This window comes from Ipomoea nil, unplaced genomic scaffold, assembly GCF_001879475.1.
Source record: "Ipomoea nil cultivar Tokyo-kokei standard unplaced genomic scaffold, Asagao_1.1 scaffold2791, whole genome shotgun sequence".
Lineage (NCBI taxonomy): Eukaryota > Viridiplantae > Streptophyta > Magnoliopsida > Solanales > Convolvulaceae > Ipomoea > Ipomoea nil.
In genome coordinates, this window is record NW_017619219.1 from 1,170,166 (window position 1) to 1,192,212 (window position 22,047).

Sequence of the window (22,047 nt, forward strand, 5' to 3'; positions counted from 1 at the left end):
GCACCAAATTACAATTGGGCCATCAAACTCAAAGAGAATGCAATCGGGTCCCTGAACAACGCAAATGCATGCAATTCAATCCAAATTGACTTGTGTACCTGGAAGGTGGTTACCCAATTTTTAAAATATTTTTTAAATAGTTTTAAATAATAATTTAAATTTAAATTAAAAAAATACAAAAAAAAAAAAAAACCATTCGTTTCCGCCGGAGACAAAGAACTTCTTCGTCTCCGGCGGAGACGAAGGGGTTGCTTCGTCTTGGGCCGTCTCCCCGGCCATGGAGACGGCCTGAGAGTTGCCTGCCACTTCGTCTTCGCCGGAGACGAAGTGGCAGCTTCGTCTTGGGCCGTCTCCCCGGCCATGGAGACGGCCTGAGACGAAGCCACTTTCGTCTCAGGCCGTTTCCCCGGCCAGGGAGACGGCCTGAGACGAAGATCCCTTCGTCTCCGCCGAAAATGAAGAAGTCTTCTTCGTCTCCGGCGGAGACGATGTAGGTTTTTTTTTTTTTTTTTTTTTTTTTTTTTTATAGATTTTTTTTAATTTAAAATTATTAAAAAATATATTTTTAAATTTGGTAACCGGATCTCCAGGTAAACAGGTTATTTTTGGATAGAATTGCATGAGATTGTGTTGTTCAGAGATCCAATTGCATTCTTTTTTAGTTTGATGGCCTAATTGCAATTGAATGCGCAGTTGAGTGGCCTATTTGACCCTTATTCCTTTGACAATATACATTAGGGAAGAGGGTCAAATACACCCTCCAACTTTATGTAAGAAGTCAATTAGGCCCTCAAACTTTTGAAAGTTGCAATTAGAAACATTAACATATTCATTTAGTGCATTAAGACCCAAAACCCTAAATGTAACCTACAATAGCAGGTAAATAATTCACCGGCGGAACTCCGGCGACATTCCGGCAAAGGCAACCATGCTTAGCCAAACATGATGATTCCAAGTACGGTGAAGATACAAATCATCTAAACAATTATTACCAATTCAAATTAAACTAAGCTAATTACTCAACAGCACCAAATGAAATTGAAAGCTCTGTTCGTAATCATCACAGCAAGTTAGCAATTCGAAAATTGCTAATTGAATAGTAACATATTAGCTAATCCACACCAATTGAATAAAGGAAAAAACAATATGTAAAAGGAGGAGCACCATATTACATGTGCTGCCCAATTGGAGAGATTACTGCTGCCTTGCTGGAGTTACGAAGCTGTCGACCAGAGAATTTGCTGCCTAATCCAGAAAATCGCTCCTCAGCCCAGAATCAATGCCGCTGAAGAAAAAGTTACTGAGATTATAGAAATAATTTGCTGTGAAGGAATTTAACGCCGAACGAAACTCTACACCGCCAGATTTCGCTATCGAACCACATTTCTGCCCGCCGAACCTGTCGCTTTCTCCTTCGTTGGAGATGGCAATCAGTTTGGTTGCCATCTCCAATCGACGGAGATGGTTGGTCGCCATCTCTAGCAACGGAGAAGGCGAACTGGTCGCCTTTTCCGGCTACTTGCTGGTCACGCCTTTGCCGGAATGTCGTCGGAGTTCCGCCGGTGAATTATTTACCTGCTATTGCAGGTTACAATTAAGGTTTTGGGCCTTAATGTACTAAATTAATATGTTAATGTGTCTAATTGCAACTTTCAAATGTTTGAGGATCTAATTGACTTCTTATCTAAAGTTGGAGGGTGTATTTGACCCTTTTCCCTATACATTATTCCATGAGCTCTAATTTGTAGTTTCATTTTGAGTTTTTTCCCAAAATGGTCCCTCGACTATTGCTCATTCTCTATTTTACATTTCGACTTTCAATCGCACCAAATGTGGTCCCTCAACTTTCAAAAACTCACCCAATTCAGTCATTTGTTACATATTTCGTGATTTCGTCTAATCAGTGTTAAAATAGAAGGAATTTTCGTCCGTTTACCTATTGTACGCCTAATATATATTGAGAAATAGTCGAGGGACCATTTTGAAAAAAAATAAAATCTTTTGTTTATTTCATTTTTGTTTATTTTCATTTTTTTAGACTCTATCAAAATAGAATTTTTGTAGATTTTTTATCGCAAATATAAATAGTTAAAATCACACAATCCAACCTCAAAATTTTTAACTTTCTCTACAGACTTTTTCCCTCTGTCTGAACATACAAACTTTTCCTCTATTCCTATCAAGTTTTACAATAAGTTTCATAAATTTCATAAATACTCATATACTTTTTATTTTTATCATTCTGTGTGTGTGTAATATATATATATATATATATATATATATATATATATATATATATATATATATATATATAATCATACTAAAAACTCAATAATCACTATGTATCACATTAAATATTATTTTTATCATTGAAACTAACATTATTATTATTATTATTATTATTATTATTATTGTTATTATTATTATTATTATTTTGAGCTTAGACACACAAAGAGTGCAAAATGTAGGAAAATGTTGGACCGAAAGGTAAGTTTTTCCTGTAAATTTCTCAGCTGAGTCGAAAAGTAAAATCTCGTCTATGACCGGAAGGTAAGTTTACTTCTCAGTCACACGGCCGATAGTGCACTTCTAGGTCATAGAGGTGTTTCTGGCACTTCTCGGAACTAAGAAGTACGCTTCACTTCTCGGTCAATGACAAAATATAATGTTGGAAAATATTTTTAGAAAGTAGGCTTAACTTAGCCTACATGACTATTAGTTCAATTCCAAAGTTAGTACAAACTAATGCCCAGACCGAAGTACCGATCGGCACTCAGTTTAGGTAACCCGATCGTTTCGGTACTCAGTTAAGTTAGTACAAACTAGTGCCCAGACCGATGTACCGATCGGTACTCAGTTTAGGTAACCCGATCGGTTTGGTACTTAGTTTAGGTAACTCGATCGGTTCGGTTTATCCGAACTGAACCGAATAACCGATCGATTTTTTTTTTAATAATAAATATATACAATATCAGTTTTTTTTTTTAAATAAATATATACAATGTATTAAATGTCTAAAGTAAGATTTGAACCCTTGACCACCAAATTATAAATCAAAAGCTTTACCCATTAAGCTATAGGCACATTCATGTCAATATTTACATTTGTATGTTAATAAAGATATACATTTTTTTTATTAAATGTTGTACACTCCAATTGTAATGGACAAAATTGTCCCTACTACATTCTTGTTAGACTAAAATACCATTATACCTTTATAACACTGTTACTATTTAATTCTAAAACTTTCAGAATTCTATCATTATTATCATACACCTATATCTAATTATCTATGATCGATATCTTTTTCCTATTCTCTAATTATCATTTTATTAAAATCATTATATAATTACTTTAATTGTTGATTATATTTTAATTAAATTTCTATGAATAGTAAATCATATATGTGATTGTATGTATGTATATATATATATATATATATATATATATATATATATATATATATATATATATATATATATATATATATATATATATATATATAGGTCCGCACACGCGCCAATATATGTGACCGGGTACTATATTAGTATTATAGATATTTTATTTATTTATTGTAAAAACAAAGTATAAATTATATCAAAATTATTTACATTATTAATAAACAAAATATAAATTTTATTCATCTCTATAGTTTTCAAATACGATAATTAAAATTTACTACTTTAAAAAATTGCGAATATAAATCGCCATGGTGACGAAGGTCTTCGTCTGCGGCCATGGAGACGAAGTCTGCCAGAGATGATTCGTCTCCGGCAATTCTAGTTTTTTTTTTCAATTAATTAATTATTTTATTTAAAATTATTTTAAAATCATCAGTAACCGCCATTTCAGGTAAACAACTCATTTTGGACCTAGTTGCATGATTTTGTGTTGTTCAATAGGGGTGTGCAAACTTGGGATAATTTTCGGTTAACCAACCGAACCGACAAAGTTCGTTAACCGTTTTCGAACCGAACTTTTTCGGTTCAGTTAATGGTTAAAGAAATTTTAAAACTTCGGTTAACGGTTAATTCGGTTCGAAAGATCGGTTAACCGAAGTTTTTAATATATATATATATATATATATATATATATATATATATATATATATATATATATATATATATATATATATATATACCGACCGATTAACGGAAAAAAAATTTGATTTGGTGAATTCGGTAGAGCAAACTTCGGTTAATTCGGTTCGGTTAACCGTTCACCGAACCCAATTGAACACCCCTTGTTCAGGAACCCAATTGCATCTTTTTTGAGTTCGATGGCCTAATTGCAATTTGATTTGCAATTTGGTATTTGGGTGGCCTATTTGACTTTTATTCTAAATTTTAATAGTCAATGACTAAAATTGATAAAGGTATAATAATCGAGGGACTAAAACTGATATTTCCTCTATTATTATTATTATTATTATTATTATTATTATTATTATTATTATTATTATTATTTTAAATTAGTGAATGCCTCCGTAACACAATCTTCTTCCCGCAGGCCGCAACAACGTATTAATCTTCGCTTTCTCCGCAGCACTACCAACTTGAACTATGCATTGTACTTGTTAAAGTTGAAACCCCATGTTTTTTTACGTCTAACAAAGCAAAAATGATGAAATCACATCCTACAAAACATGATTTTTGGATAACCAGAGAAACCTGTAAATTCCGGTTTGTGATCCTAATCGATAAAGAACCACAATGAGGCTAGATTGCTTATAAGAAGGCCAATAAGATATTCTCACTGTGAGTTGAACTTGAAACCTTGTGATTACCATCCAACAGTCTAACAGACTTAGCTAAGCTAAGGCACTGAAGAGGCTCCACTGAAATCAACAGTATTCTTGTAATGCCATACATGAAGAAGGGAATATTTTTCACATTATATAGTGGCAAAGGAATTTAGGATTGTCTATCAAGATCTGTAATCTACAATGTGTGTACACTGTAATCAAATTTTGTGAAGAAAGGGAAAGGATAAGAATGTACATCATTATTTTTTAACAAGGCTATACAGACCAAATTCGATTGATTAGAACATCAAAGCTTATGTTTCATCACTACACTCATAATTAAGGTTTTCCTTTAGACACCAAATTTGGTCCATGGACAACTAAACTGGCATATCGAACGGCAATCTGTCAAAAAAAATTGATGTGAAAGTCCAAGTCTAGAGCGTTATAGTCTAAACTGGCTTTGCATCACCATTACCACCACCACCACCACCGCCACCTTCACGAGCAGAGTTCAATGTTGGGGAGGAATTTTCACGCCGGTGGCTCTTAGAATGGGGATGGATGGAAATGGAATGCCCGGTAAATGTCCTACCAACAAACTTACCGGCTTTGCTAAGCCCACTGCTCACTGCTCCCTTCCCACTTCCAGTCGCTCCAATGCCCGCACTCATGCCACTCCCCACAACCTCCGCTCCTGTACCAACAGCGGATCCTGCCCCATCCATGGCATCCCTTCCGTTCCCAATCGTACCTTCTTCTCTCTGCTTTTTTCGCGCTTCCAGGGTCCTATTCTCATACTCCATGGCAGCTAGCTGCTCTTGCTTGCTGAATTCGTGGTACAACACCTGACGTTGGGAATTCATGATCACCATATTGGAACAACTATTTCCTAATTCACAAATGCGAATATACATATACACACATGCCCCCGAATATATAGAATCAGGATCAAATGAGAACAACCCCAAGTGAGAATTGCGGATAAATATCTTCGGATGATCAAAGGCAAGGTGGCATTTCTGTAATTACGATTGTGCATTTGAAAATGCTTGACAGCCCATTTAGAAACTCTTGTGATGACATGGAGGAGGAAGGTGAAGAGAATCAGGTAGTGCCTTCCATGCACTCAAAGCATTTCCAAATTCACTGTCAAGCATTTCTAAATGCACAATCGTAATTACAGAAATGTCAGCATTTTTTTCCATTTTTCATTGATTTTTAGCCTTTGACCACCTAGACGGAAGAATCATATTTGTCCACATATATATATAGGTAGTAATTAGTAGTGGAGTAAGAAAAATGAAATGCCACTCTGATAGGCAGTTAAAAGTACAGAGACCATGTATGTAACCTTAATTGTAATGGTCCCTCTGTCCTTCTTGTCTTTGACTTTAAACATGTCAAGTTTTGGCAGCAGTCTCAATTCATGTTGTTTGGAAGTCTCAGGTACCAGCTCATTCAGAGGTAACTTTGCAACACCCATTAGCTCATCTTGCCCAACATCTTCATCAAAAACCTGTTCAAAGGGATTTTGATTGTTAACAATGCACCCTCACATCAATCAAGGACCCGCATTTTACCCATATTCTTAAAAAGAAGGCGGCGGTTTCTTGCTCAATTTCATACCAATACAAAATTGAACCCCAACCAAGTTGGCTAAAGATCGATACTTGTAGTCACAAGGTCATGAGTTCGAATGCAGTTTGAGCCGGTCAACTATGGACAACCTAAGCTGGTTTACTTCCTTGTGGTCCTTTGCTGGCTAAGGTCACAAGGCGAGATTTACCCTCAGCCTCAGGTGGGCAACCTAAGCTGGTTTACTTCTTTGTGGTCCTTTGCCGGCTAAGGTCACAGGGTGAGATTTACCCTCAGGTAGTGACTGCAGGTTTCCCTCGTCATCCCAAAATTGAACCAAACATAGTCAGCCATGTGACCTCTTTTACTTGGCAACAAGCACTAGCAAGGAACTTCCAACAGGCAACAATATATAAGAGCATTTAGTAGTTTGGGCAAAGTGGGATTTTGATTCCAACAAAGATGAGTGTATGATTCAAACCTCGAGGATAACAGCTTGTGTCTCCTTGTCTTCTGCAATCAACTCAAATGTCTCATTCCAAACAGGGTTAAGGTTGTCATCGATAGTTTTTGTTTTAACCTTGAACAGTGGACGGATATATACAATTGCATACGGATCAGATTTTCCAATCACTTCCCTGTTCTTTAAGTCATTTGCCTTGATTATCGTTATCGTAACCTTCGCCTGTGGCTTAAGCTCCAAATCACTGCATCAAATCAGAATAGTTTTAAGATGAAAGAAGAGATGAAACGAGGAAATTAGGAGTTACCTTGTATCCACAGGTAAACCACCAATTGGAACAACAATCCTATGGGGCCATTGTAGCGTATCCGTGACAATAGAATTCACAGTAACCTATGAAACAATAATATTGGTGGTCAGTCTACCGGGCGGGCAGGGGATATCAAGCAAGAAATGCCTAAGCAGAGATCATATCGAAACTTACATCTATCATATCTGAAAGTCCAGGAATGGCGGTTAAACTTCCACCGACAGCCTTCAATACATAATCGATTCTTGGCTTTGGCTGATTGAACAGAGAAGGTATTTATTAGTCATTCTCATATATTATAGGAGTTTAATTGCACCAATCACGTAGAACGTTTGAAAAAGTCGAAATGTTTTATATGGAATTGAAGAAAATGTTAGAATCAAGAATGTGGAAAAACAAAATCCCACACATAGGCAGTTCATAAGAACAAATCCCAGAAAACGGGGAATAAACAATATTGTCAAGCATCATCATAAAAAATATACCTCGGCAAGTAAAGCAACAACAACAGCAGATATGCAAGGAATTTCGTCAGCAAGTTGGAAGATAACACGAATAACTGTGAAGACTTGAAGGTCTTTCAACTGTCACCAAATTAAAAGCGCGAGCGAATGATTAGCTCAGAATATATATATAAAACTAAAAAGAAAACTAGGAGTAGATGAATGAGACACTGGAGCGAGCCACGGACCTGAATGGGCAAAGAAGCAACTAGTGCAGCTTCAACAGCTAGAATGATACTGGGATCTCCACCCCATCGGAAGTCAACATCCATAGTAATTTGACCCTTTTTAAGGCTCTGAACACGAATACCTGTATCAATTTACCAACAAAAATTGAAGCATCTTAACTAAAAGCTTAAACTGATAGTTGGACCGGATTATATATTATATTATATGCTCAACACGAAATCCACTACCTTCAATCTTTGGTGCCACAGTTCCAAGGGACAGTTTGCTGAACTTCAAATTAATCCCGGGAGGGCGATATTCTTCTAACAAAGGTTCAACAGACTCTCTTATAACAGCCTCAGCCGCCTGCAGATAATCTCACGTCCAAACAATAATATATCGTTGGTTTAGTGAATCACACAAGCAGAAAACTAACGCATAATTCGCTAATCTAACTAATTAAACATCACATGATAATAACTCTTACATCAGCAACAAAGGGCCACAGCTTACTCAGTTGTTTGTTCAACCATTTCACCTGACAAAGTGAGACAACATGAGAGCCACAAACATAACATCAAATCAAATGTAACATACATACCATCATTAAAGTCAATGTTATACTCCCTTCGTCCCATTCTATGTGTCTGGTTCGGTTAAAAAGGTTTGACTGAAGTAAGTTATTTACAACTAATTTTTTCATAATAAAATTTATATACTTAGAAACTCATTCAAAAGTAGTATTAAACACAAAAAAATCAAATAAACAAATTATTGATTGCAGAAAATATAAGAGTGCATGAAGTAAAGAAGGAAGTGCACCTGCTCATAGACAGGGAATGATACCCATTCAGGAAAATTATCACCGCAGATTTTCTTGAGATCATCCCTGTTTAGGCTACCCATTAGTTTGACGTCAACTGCCTGTGAAGAAAATAAATGAACAACGTTGGAAATGCTCAAATTTCTGGGAAACGATGAAAACAAAAAACATTTAAGAAAGAAAGAAACCTTGGCGATACGTTTGGTGCTGCGGTATCTCATTACATGGCGCCAAATCGCCATCAACCCGATCCCGAACATAATGCCCAACAGCGTCCCCGAAATCAAACCCATCTTTGTTTGATAATGCCAGCCCCAAAAAACACATCAATTTGAGGATTTTGTGTATTTATTTATTTGTATATGGATCGTGGGAAACAAACAAAACAACAATCAGACTCAAACGTTGTATACGTACACTGATACTGCTACTTTAAACTCATTCACTTCCTTTTTCCTCTTTGCAAACAAATGAGGTCTGTTCTGTTCTTTTCTGTTCTGTTGGGATCTGAATTCTGCTTCTGCCCAACGGAAAGTAATCACGACAGAAGAGACCTTTTTGAGTCTTTCATTCTAATTTTTTTTTTTTTTTAATTCTATTTGTTGATCCATGTATTTTTAAAATGAATGTGTTAAAATGTATTAAAAATATAATAATTGTTGTAAATATTTATATTTATGGCCATTAAACTATTTAGACCTTTCATTTGCTTATCATTTAATCATGTATTGATGTTGTGTACTTGAAAGGTTGTATATGACCACTATATAAAGTGAGTGAAGATGAATGAAATGGACACACTTACATGATGGTTATACTATAACTTGGTGTTCTTCTCCTCCTCATTTTTCTTCTCTTTACATATACAAACACACATACATATATATATATATATATATACGCAATTCCGGGTGTATAATTGTGCAAGCACCACGCGGGGACTAACGAGTGAATAGGCCAAAACTTAACACGTTATCAAGCACGCTCTTCGGTGAACGGTATGCTTTATACATTACTTTTCTTACAAAGTGCATATTTGTTGTTAATAAAATATGTACTCTGTATGATTGAATTATATGCATTGTCTGTAAATGCTATGCGTATCCTTTATAACATAAATTGAAAATATTGCATACAATATTTTATTCAAAAATGCATATAAATATTCTGCCATGTTTATTTGTTCAAATATACATGCTGGAATGAACAATGTTGCTAATCATGAATATGTTTTTCCAATTCTATATCCTGCGAATTGAATGAAATATATGAACACAATATGCCTGGTTATCTTCCTAATATATTATATTATATTGTCTAGATAAGTATGATATTGTATATGTACGCATAGTTTGTATATATGCCTGCAAATTCTTGAATAAGGAAATCTAAAATCTTTGTCTCTTCGGAAGAAATGTACGTACTGCATATTTGGCTCATAATGATTATATTTGATCCTTTGTATTCTTGAAATTTACTTTCATATGATAAATAATGTGTGTATATAATCCACTATCTGATTGTATATATTTTCCAAAAAAAAAAATAGATATTTATATATTTTGTGAAAATCTTGCATCTAGAGAGTTTTAATTCCTTCTCTTTGTGAAAATAGAATATGGTTCATTAATTTTGTTTTCGAATAGCAATTACAATTAAAATGGATTGTTTCTTTAGATAAACTGTTTTTTTTTTTCTAAATCTTTTTGGATGCATGTCATAAATGAATTATTTGGATGTATGTTATAATCAAAATTTTGGATGTATGTCATAATCGAAATTTTGTAATATATATATATATATATATATATTTCTATTTTATTTTGCTTCTGTGAAAAACAAATGTGATTTTGCTTCTACAGTGTGTGCACAGTTCGTACATTTAAAAAAAAAAAAAAATTGTCTTGTCTTGTCCCTCTTGATTAAGTATTGTATGATGGAAGAATTGATTACATATACATAGCAAGAATAGATTTCTATACGTATTGTCTTTTATTATTATTATTATTATTTTTATCTCTAAGAATTTACTTTCTTTATTCATTCATATTCAAAATTCATTTTTTGCATTGTACACATGAATTTTGATAATGTAATGTGCGTACACAATATAATGTATTGATAATGTATGATGCGCATAAGAGCATCCAAATTAAATTGCATAGATGCTATTGTTAAATTATGTTAATCATGGTTATTTTGTGATTTATTACTGCAATATGAGCATGTTATTAATAAGGTTGCTATGCTTCAATACGGAAGTTTCCCTCTTGCATGAATCTGAAAGGTCAATTTGTTTTTCAGTTTTTACCTTTCAATTTCATCTCTTGAAGTTTGCTTTGCATCTAGAGATCCTATTAAATTCCTTATTTTGCTATGAGAACATATGATTTTATGAATGTATATGAAACCATACGATATATGTTTTGTAGATCATGTCTTCTATCGCCAAAAGAGAATTTAATGAGCTCGCACTTGACGGTAGCAACTATTTGACTTGGGTTTTAGACATCGAGATTCATCTCGCGTCTAAAGAACTAAGCCAAACCATTGTTGCTGAGTCACAGTGTACAAACGCCCAGAAGGCGCAGACTCTCATTTTCTTACGTCACCACTTGAACCACGACCTGAAAAATGAATACTTGACTGAAAAGGACCCTTTGGCATTATGGGAGTCCCTGAAGGACCGCTTTGACCAGCAGTCATCGATTGTCCTCCCTCAAGCCCAATTTGACTGGCTTCACCTGAGGTTTCAGGACTATAAGTCAGTTATTGACTACAACTCGGCCCTTCATAAGATAGTCTCGCAACTAAAGCTCTGCAAACAAGAAGTTTCAGAGACAGACTTAATTGAAAAGACTCTGTCTACCTTTCATGCGAGTAACCTTGTACTCCAGCAGTAGTACAGGGCAAAGAATTATGAAAAGCATTCTGATTTGATATCTGCACTTCTTGTGGCCGAGAAGCACAACCAGTTGTTGATGAAAAACCATAATGCACGACCTGCTGGGTCTGCCCCCGCGCCTGAAGCACATCATATTGCCCAGGGAAGCAATTCTAGAAGGGGTCGAGGAAAGGGTCGTGGTAGAGGTCACGGTCGAAACAATCGAAGTGGTAAAGGCAAAGGCAACAATGACTCCCGGGCCCAAGATAAGAAACAAAGTGATCAAGGTTCATCAAGGTCACAAACATGTTATCGGTGTGGATGTACGGGACACTGGTCTCGTACATGTCGTACACCAAAGCATCTGGTTGAAGCTTACAAAATGACGCAAAAGAAAAATGATAAGCAACCGTCAAGAAAGGAATCTCATCACACCAACACTGATTTGCCTGAAGCAAATGCAGTGATGAATGATGATGATGATCCTTTAAAATATGAGCTTGAAGACTTTGGTGATCAAGAATGATCTGTCTTATGCTCTTGGTTTATGAACCTATTTTTCGTATCGTTTTTTTTGGATTATGAACTTATGTTTTTTTTTCATATCGTTTTATGACTTGATTTCTATGTTTTCTATTTTATCATGATGAATGGTTCACCTCTTTTTTTAACCTTCACATGCTATTTTTTGTACCAAGGCATTGGTTAATTAGTAACGAACAACCACTGTTCGAGAAGTAACCCCGAAGATCTTACAACATTACAAAGTTGTTGTTCGCACAATGGAGCATGAACCAACATTGTGTTTGGTGGATAGTGCAACCACGCATACTATCCTAACGGATATGAGGTTTTTTCGTACCTTAAACAAATCAAGTAGTAATATTACTACCATTTCTAATGATCAGGTACAAATAGTGGGCTCCGGAAGAGCATCCATCATCCTCCCTAAGGGTACAAAGTTACTAATTGAAAATGCTTTGTTGTACCCTCAATCTAAACGAACCTTGCTGAGTTTCAAGGATATTCGTTCAAATGGTTTCCATATTGAAACCAAGACTAAGAACAAAGAGGAGTTCTTGACCATGACTCAGTTGATCACTGGTCAAAAGCGGGAGATTGAGGAACTTGCCTCTTTATCCTCTGGGTTATATTATACCTATATACAACCCAATGATTCATTTGTGGCACTTACCATGAAACTAAAAAATCCACATTCTTTTCAAATGTGGCATGACCGTCTGGGTCATCCTGGGCAGAATATGATGGGCCGGATCATATCTAATTCTGCTGGACATAACCTGTCTAGATCTCAGGTACTTTCGCCAAATATGTTTACATGTGTGGCTTGTGCGAAAGGTAAATATATTGTACGCCCGTCGCGTACTAAGGTTGGACATGAATCGCCTATATTTCTGCAGAGATTGCAGGGCGACATTTGTGGACCTATTAGTCCACCTTCTGGACCATTTAGATATTTTATGGTCCTTATTGATGCTTCCACTCGTTGGACTCATGTTAGTCTACTGTCCACGAGGAACAAAGCTTTCGCTAAATTTGTTGCGAAAATTATTGAGTTGAATGCCCAATTCCCAGATTATCCCATTAAATCAATAAGAATGGATAATGCTGGAGAATTCACATCAACGGCTTTCAATGATTATTGTATGGCCTTGGGCATCAAAGTGGAGCATCCTGTACCTTATGTCCATACTCAGAATGGCTTGGCTGAGTCTCTGATTAAGCGTATTAAATTAATCGCTAGACCATTACTGCAGAAGTTTGGTTTACCAGTCTCATGTTGGGGACACGCAGTATTACATGCTGCAGCTTTAATTCAAATCCGACCTAGTGCATATCATGATTATTCCCCCTTGCAACTACTACGTGGCGTAGAACCTAACATTTCCCATCTGCGTGTATTTGGGTGTGCAGTTTATACCCCCATACCACCTACAAATCGTACCTCCATGGGCCCTCAACGAAAACTAGGTATATATGTTGGTTATGAATCTCCTTCCATCATTAAATACCTAGAGCCCATGACAGGAGATCAGTTTACCGCGAGGTACGCTGACTGCATTTTTGATGAAGATCATTTCCCGGCATTAGGGGGAGATAAAAGACCTTATTTAACGAAATGCCGAGAAATCTCATGGGATGAAAAGGATCTTCAGTATCTAGACCCACGTACTAGTCAAACTGAACTAGAAGTTCAGAAAATTATTAATTTGCAAAATTTAGCAAATAACCTGCCAGATGCTTTTACTGATAACAGAGGAGTGACTAGGTCCCATATCCCTGCTGTGAATGCTCCTTCGAGAGTTGAAGTCCCCGTGGGACCAAGTATGCACACTGACACTCCCCATCGCCAGAAGCGCGGGAGACCACTTGGTGCACAAGATTTAAATCCACGGAAGACGAGAATTGGTAAAATATCTCAGTCACTCTAGAAAAATGTTAACCGTCCCGAAGATGGAGAACCCAATGAACCTGCACGTGCTCTAAATAATACGAACACTGGGAATGCGGAACATCCAGATTAAAATATTTTGGGAAATGACGATGATCTGGTTGATGTCAATATAGAAACGACCATAAATTTTGTTGATACAGGAGAAACATATAACAGAGATTTAATAGTCGTCGACGACACTTTTACCTATGCAGTTGCCTGTAATATTCCACGAAATAATCTGGATCCAGAACCAAAGTCAATAACCGAGTGCCGGAAGCGCTCTGACTGGTTGAAGTGGAAACAGGCAATTGAGGCAGAGCTCAACTCGCTTAATCAAAGAAAAGTTTTTGGTCCCACCCCGTACTTTCCCCAAAAGATGTGAGCCCAGTAGGATCCGGGTGGGTATTCGTACGGAAGAGGAATGAAAACAATGAGGTGGTTAGATATAAAGCGAGATTGGTAGCTCAGGGGTTCACGCAGAGACCCGGAATTGATTTTGATCAAACATACTCTCCTGTTATTGATGGCATCTCATTCCGCTATTTAATATCATTGGCAGTAAGTATGAAATTAGATATGCAGTTGATGGATGTAGTGACAGCTTACCTTTATGGGTCACTAGATGCTGATATATACATGAAAATACCCGAGGGTATTCAAAATTCCAATATGAGGGATAAAGATCGAAACATGTATAGCATCAAACTTCAAAGGTCATTATATGGCTTGAAGCAATCTGGTAGAATGTGGTATAACCATCTGAGTGAATTCCTCCTGAAGAAGGGATATGTTAAAAATGATATTTGCCCTTGTATATTCATTAAGAAGTCATCTAATGGCTTCTGCATTATATCTATCTATGTCGATGACATGAACATTATTGGAACAAAGGAAGACCTTATAGAAGCATGTTCATGCTTAAAAGCAGAATTTGAAACGAAAGACTTGGGAAAAACCAAGTTCTGCCTCGGCCTGCAGATCGAGCATCTTCCAAATGGAATTTTCATTCACCAAGCCAACTACATTAATAAATTATTGGAGAAATTCTATATGGATAAATCTCATCCGCTTAGCACCCCAATGGTGGTCCGATCCCTTAAAGCGGAAAAGGACCCATTTAGACCTAAGGAGGATAATGAGGAGTTTCTAGGACCTGAAGTTCCTTACCTAAGTGCTATTGGAGCCTTGCTTTACCTGGCTAATTGCACAAGGCCTGATATTGCCTTTTCAGTGAATTTACTTGCTAGATTTAGTGCATCTCCGACCAGAAGACATTGGAGTGGAATAAAGCATATCTTTAGATATCTCCAAGGGACAAAAGACCTTGGTCTTTATTTTGAAAACAACCAGGACATTACTTTGAAAGGGTATTCAGACGCTGGTTATATGTCTGACCCTCATACTGCTAAATCGCAAACTGGTTATGTTTTTCTTTGTGGAGGTACAACTATATCTTGGAGGTCCATTAAACAGACCTTAGTTGCTACCTCATCTAATCACTCGGAGATAATTGCTTTATATGAAACCGCACGCGGATGCGTATGGTTGAGATCACTGATACAACATATTCATCGCTCATGCGGAACAATGAGCAATGTTGATTCCCCGACTGTCCTATATGAGGACAATGCGGCATGTGTTGCACAGATGAGTAATGGGTACGTTAAAGGAGGTCTTACTAAACATATTGCTCCTAAGTTCTTTTACCCACATGAACTCCAGAAGAGTGGTGAAATACTCATTGAAAAGGTTCGCTCTAGTGAAAATCTGGCAGATTTGTTCACTAAGTCCCTGCCTACATCCACTTTTGAGAAGTATGTTTATAAAATTGGGAAGCGGAGTCTAGGAAGACTGTTGTCTTCAGGGGGAGCGATAAACTCGGTCTAAGAGACTTTTAAATCCTGAAGATGATGCCAGAAGACTTATGGTTGTACTCTTTTTCCCTTAGCTAAGTTTTTTTTTCCCACTAGGTTTTTCTTAGGCTAAGGTTTTTAACGAGGCAACCGATGCAACACATGATTGATACTACATGTACTCTTTTCCTCGACTAGGTTTTTCCCACAGGGTTTTTCTAGCGAGGTTTTTAACGAGGCATGAGTATAATTATTTAATGGCCAAGGGGGTGTGTTATAAATATTTATATTTATGGCCATTAAACTATTTAGACCTTTCATTTGTTTATCATTTAATCATGTATTGATGTTGTGTACTTGAAAGGTTGTATATGACCACTATATAAAGTGAGTGAAGATGAATGAAATGGACACACTTACATGATGGTTATACTATAACCTGGTGTTCTTCTCCTCCTCCTTTTTCTTCTCTTTACATATACAAACACACATACATATATATATATATATATACGCAATTCCGGGTGTATAATTGTGCAAGCACCACGCGGGGACTAACGAGTGAATAGGCCAAAACTTAACAATAATATAAAATTTAACGATTAATCAAAAATTTATTCCTGTCGGAAGTGGAAACTGATGCAATACTTAATGCTACACCTTCAACTCATTAACTATTGACAATATTAACTAGAGTTAATTCCAGCAAAGGTCATCCGACTATCATGATTTTCCACATTTGGTCCTCGTCTTTTAATTTGGACAAAAAAGACACTTGACTATCAAAACCTTTCCATCAAAGGTCCTTCCGTTATCTTAGCTTCACTTTCACGTTAATTTAAGGGGTATATCTGTCATTTCAAAGCATGTGTCTTCTTTCCTCAATATTCGACTATATATTGCGCACATTCTTCTCCTATCTTCATTAGACTGGCCACCACCGCCAGCAAAACCATCACCGCTTGTGGCACTGCACTTTTCCACAGGACTTCTAATTTCGTGATTCCATTTGCCACGCACAGACCACTGCCTCCACTTCCCGAACGTAACCAACATCTCCTACAACCACAACATACACCTCCTCGTCGACAGGCTGATGTGGAGATCGACCCACTGCTTACTCTGGCCGGCAACGGAGGTGGATGAAGAAGCTGGACACAGTCACACAGAGGTCGAGCAGTACAATTACCTATCGTTCCCCAGCGAGTTCAAATGAGAGATTTCCAGTGGGGTGTTAGACAATCACCTACCATTGATGAATGCTTAGAGAGAAACCCAGTTGTTCAATAGTATCTGAGTCGCCTGCTTTTGAGGGAGAAGAAGAAGATGATGATGATGAAGAAAAGGAGACAAAAAATGGGAAGAGGAACCCAGTTGTTCACATATCTTGCTCACGTAGCTTCCTCAGTGGCCGAAATTGCTCGCCTAGGGTGGTTCCTCCATTATTGAAACGTCTACAAGGTATAGTAGTGAAGCTCTTCATCTTCAAGGAATCAAGAAATGTCTACAAGGTATAGTAGTGAAAGCTCTTCGCCTCCATTATTGAGCACCTTAATTAGGAGCGTAACATGGATGCAGAGGCGATGAGTATCTGTTCAAACAGAGCTTTTCTGTCGACTACTTTTCTGAGCAGAGCCAATTGTTCCACGGAGTAAACGCAACAGCCTCTGGACTAAAGGAACGTCTGAGCCGCCGGCGAGTTCACCAGAACTTCTAGAAGCTGTTGCCGGGAGAGCCTCGCGAGTGTTCCGTGCAGGGCAGGGGTAGTGATTGGAGAGGGGAGAGCACGTCGAACCCGCATGTTCTAGAGGACTCTAACCTGCGTCTGGAGGAATCCATAGCCATAACCATAGTCCATAGGATCCGATCGAAGTGATGAGTATTGAACTCCTGCCTCGGCATTTTCGAAAACATGAGCTCCAAGTCTCCGCCGCCGCCGTATTGGAGACTCCATATCAAAGTCGGCGAAAATGCAGTAAAGGATCCGAATGCCACATTCTCCGGCAACGGTAACGACGTTGGAGGATAAACATCATACTGCAAGCAGTTGAAGTTAGAAGTAGCAGCAGTACTCATGAGCTGAGGAGGTAGTAAATGTAATAGAGTTGTCTGTTCCTCGTGGTTGAGGCACAAGCTTAACAAAGCTCGGAAGCTCAGCTTATCGTGCATTCCGTTGATGATATACGCTTCGTCGTCCACCGCAAAAACCTGTTCATCGCCGTAGAACAACGTACGATGACAACATCTCAAATTCTCTCTTCATATTACCTAACCATGATATGATGCACATAGATAAATGCTATTCGCGAATCTGCAAAGTTGTATATATACATCATGTATGTATGTATAGACAGTTTAGTATCCAGGGTCCAGGGAATGTTGAGAGGGACACACAACGGTTAGTTCAATAATGGAGGAAGGACCCTAGGCGAGCAATTTTGGCTCTGAGGAAGCTACGCGAGCAAGATATGTGAGAAACGATGGAGTTCTTCGATGCTTCTCTGTTTCAGTTTCCTTATCTGCGTCAATTTGTTTCTCTGCGTCAATCTGCTTCTCTGTGTATATATAATGAGAAAGAAGAAAGCAAAAAGACCATTTTAACCCTCCACAAACGGCTAAGAGACGGAAGTTAGACGGGAGGACTATTGCTGGAACAGATTAGAAAGTCAAGTGTCTTTTTTATCCAAATTAAAAGTCAAGGATCAATTTTGGAAAATCGCAATAGTCGGAGGACCATTGTTGGAATTAACTCATATTAACTATATAATACTACTTCAGACCATTAACGTGAAACAGACTAACAAATTAAACTCTTACCAATTCATACACACGCGGGTCTTTAACTCGTTATACTTCATAATGGCGGGAGAAAATTCTTTATATTTATAAAATAATAAAAGATACTTTTAAATTTTAACGTGTCACAACAAATGATAAATATGTATTTGAATAAATTTTGTACATAGGTCGCATTTATCTTTCTTGATATTACAAAATTAGATTCTTAGAAAACTTTAAACTTTCTAAGTCAAAGATTGGCAAACATATTAATAACTTTCTATCTTTTAAATTCCTAAGAAAGATTTTTTTTTTTTTTTTTTTAGTACTATTGACTCTATTACAATGTAGTATATGTTCTATACTTTTTTTATCTGTTGCAAATTCTTAAGACAGTTTGAATTTTCTTGATTACCAAACACCCTCTTAAATTAAATTTTTATGAATTTGAAAAGAGAAAAAATCTTAAGTAACTCAAATTTTCCTAAACCATTTTTATATGTAAAAAAAAAAAAAATTTATTCACAAAAATCTTTTTCTAGACTTTAAAATGTTCATTTAAGTTATTGATATTCATTTTGATTATTTCTAAATGTTTTTTGAGTCTAAGATACTCAAGACCTTATACATATAAATACCCTTCATGTAAATACCCTTCATGGTTTTTTTTTGTTTTTTTTGTTTTGATTTTTTTTTTGTAACCACGAGGTGGTCCGGGTCTTTCTCTTAACGGTCCAAGTGCACCCGATTAGTCCCCCATTCCGGGATGTCATGAAAATTGGTTCAGGAAGAATCGTCACTTGCGAGAGTGAACCTGAGTTATATCCCGAAATTCTTCCCAATAAAAAAAGTTCATTTGACACTTGAACTATCACCCAGGGTTTCCATGATTTTTCCTTTTTTAGCATAAGAATACTCTCTAAAAGTGTGTTAAAGTCTTGATACTCGATCTCAGTATATATTCTTTTTTATACTCTTTCTTTAAGATAAACTAGTATAGCACCCGTGCGATGCACGAATAGTAATATATATTTAATAATTAAATTATTTATTAAATATAAATAATGTAAATAAATAAATAAATACTCAAAATATTATATAATATTCTAACAATATCTTATTATAATAAAGTATGTATAGTACGTAATATCAAATTTTGCTTTAATTTATAATGATTTAATGTTGGGATTAATTTTTTTTTTTAAAGGACTATATACACATCACGTGTGTGCTATCTCATAATATTTGTTCTATATGTCTATAAATATAAACATTAATGTTCATAAACACTAAACTAAATATACAATTATATGTATTTACATTTACTCTATAGTAGTTAGGTTCATAATGTTCATAAAAACAAAGTTTAATGTATATAAATATTACTATAGACGCGTCATGTATAATAACATTCATCTCGTACTATGTTCATAATATTTAGAAAAAAAATTCACTTTTGATCCCTTGACAATTATACATGAATCACATTTGGTCTTTGACTATTAAAATTTTCTAATTATGTGCCTGAATATGTAATTTGTATCACATTAATTTATTTCGGAAGGAACAATTCTGACAATAGTTGGTCGAAAAATTAAATGGTAGGACCAAATGTAATACAAATTACATAGGCATGCACCTAATGGTCCTAATTAGAAAATTTTAATAGTCAAGGACTAAATGTGATTCATGTATAATATGGTCAGTGGACAAAAAAGTGAAATTTATTCTAATATTTATTCTATATGTCTATAAACATAAGTTGTAATGTCCAAAAAATCCTAAATTAAGTGGCCATCATTATATGTATTTCCATTCATTTTATAGTAGGTTCATAATGTTATTTCTATATGTTAATAAAAACAAAGCTTATTGTATAAAATATTACACTAAAGTAATGACTTTATGTACCTATAGATTTCTTAAAAAAAAAAAAGTATATCAATATGGATGTCATTCAAAAGATCTTAATTAGAGCTTTTTAATGATTTTTTTATACAATAGTTTTATTTTTACAAAAAGAAAAAGAGAAAAATAAGCTCAAGTTGAAAATAACATAAAATTATCATATGAAAGAAAAGTGTAATTAATTTTAAGAGTTAATATCATCTAGGGTCCTCCGAGTATGGTGGTTTTGTCACGTTTAATTCTAAACTTTCAAATTACCCCCCATGGTCCTCTGACTTTCAAATTGTTACCATCCGTAGTCCAAGTTAACCACCTTGGTCCTTCAATTTTCAAAATTTAACCAGCTGCGGTCCTCTTAAAAGGATCATGGGTGGTTAAAATTTGATAGTTGAAGGACATGGGTGGTTAACTTGGACCACGGATGGTAACAATTTGAAAGTCGAAGGACCATAGGTGATAATTTGAAAGTTTAGAACTAAACGTGGCAAAACTACTATACTTGGAGACTCTAGATGATATTAACTCTTAATTTTAATATTAAATGTCATTTTTTTCAAATGATTGATATTACAAAAATGCCCATAAATTTTGAGGGGAAACCTTTTCCAGGCACTTCTAATATATATATATATATATATATATATATATATATATATATATATATATATATAGAGAGAGAGAGAGAGAGAGAGAGAGAGAGAGAGAGAGAGAGAGAGAGAGAGAGAGAGAAAATTACACTTTTGGTCCTATGACTATAAGGGAGGTGGTAATTTCAGTTCGTGACTTTTAAAACTAACAGATTTAGTCCTTTTAGCATGCTTTTTTTTTTTACACATTAAGTGTACTACTTTGTGATAGAATGACCAATTAGTGTACTACTTTGTGATTCTTTCCATGGCTTCATTTGACCACAAAAGTGGGATCCACCATATGAATTCATCACCTCATGTGCTTTATGTCATTTCATCAATAATTCAACGACTAACCTCATAATTAGTCTTCTATATTAAAGTAAGTTGATCATCTCGATCAAATTTACGTACACTTTAACGTGTACTTTATTTACTCACAAATAATTCTCTTGAAATTTTCATGTTCAACATGAAATATTCTCTTTTACCATTACTTTCGGTATCACAAAGAGACTTATAGAAAAGAAATATATAAGGAGTTAATTACCCCTACAATGCAACACTTACAAATACTTTTCTCAAAAGTATTTGATCTTTTACCCAGATTGATCTTTGGTGCCCAACATTAGCTCCTTTGTAGACTGAGTTTTGCAGATTTACTTTGTGAAACATTATAGTAGCTCCGCACTTTAATTAAATACATACTCAATAGTTGAATATATTTTTACAAACTTGGTTATTTCAACCCACCATTTAACTACAATATCTAGACTTTTTATTGTGGTGAAGATTAATGAATTTATCTCCAATAAATAATAATTCATAAAAAAAAATTCAAAGATTTAAAGAATAAAAAAGAAATGTAAAATTACCTATACACTTGCTGCTTGAAAAATGGAAGAGAAATGCCTTTGTGTGTATTGATGTGATTTGTTGTTTCTGTAT

At 35.7% G+C, this 22,047-nt stretch overlaps 1 protein-coding gene and 1 long non-coding RNA gene across 2 annotated transcripts; one reads left to right on the plus strand and one right to left on the minus strand.

Moving 5' to 3' along the window:
• Positions 1 to 21,718, plus strand: LOC109157661. Its single transcript, XR_002050268.1, has 3 exons — positions 1 to 94; positions 9,363 to 9,365; positions 21,707 to 21,718. It is a non-coding gene; the product is annotated as an uncharacterized LOC109157661 (long non-coding RNA).
• LOC109157658 (synaptotagmin-4-like) lies at positions 4,968 to 9,068 on the minus strand. The gene is made up of 11 exons (XM_019305512.1): positions 8,778 to 9,068; positions 8,589 to 8,690; positions 8,254 to 8,304; positions 8,015 to 8,132; positions 7,787 to 7,908; positions 7,581 to 7,679; positions 7,270 to 7,350; positions 7,093 to 7,178; positions 6,804 to 7,029; positions 6,099 to 6,263; positions 4,968 to 5,592 (listed from the first exon to the last, which is right to left on the minus strand). The coding sequence occupies exons 1-11, from the start codon at positions 8,880 to 8,882 to the stop codon at positions 5,197 to 5,199; spliced, it is 1,551 nt and encodes a 516-aa protein (XP_019161057.1). The 5' UTR covers positions 8,883 to 9,068; the 3' UTR covers positions 4,968 to 5,196.
• Positions 21,719 to 22,047: the final 329 nt, after the last annotated feature.

Coding starts and splice junctions, on each gene's coding strand:
- LOC109157658 (XM_019305512.1), bottom strand. CDS start 8,882: ATGGGTTTGATTTCGGGGACGCTGTTGGGCATTATGTTCGGGATCGGG. Junction 7,909..8,014: donor TGTGGCACCAAAGATTGAAG/GTAGTGGATTTC, acceptor AAATTGATACAG/GTATTCGTGTTCAGAGCCTT. Junction 7,030..7,092: donor GGTTTACCTGTGGATACAAG/GTAACTCCTAAT, acceptor GATTTGATGCAG/TGATTTGGAGCTTAAGCCAC.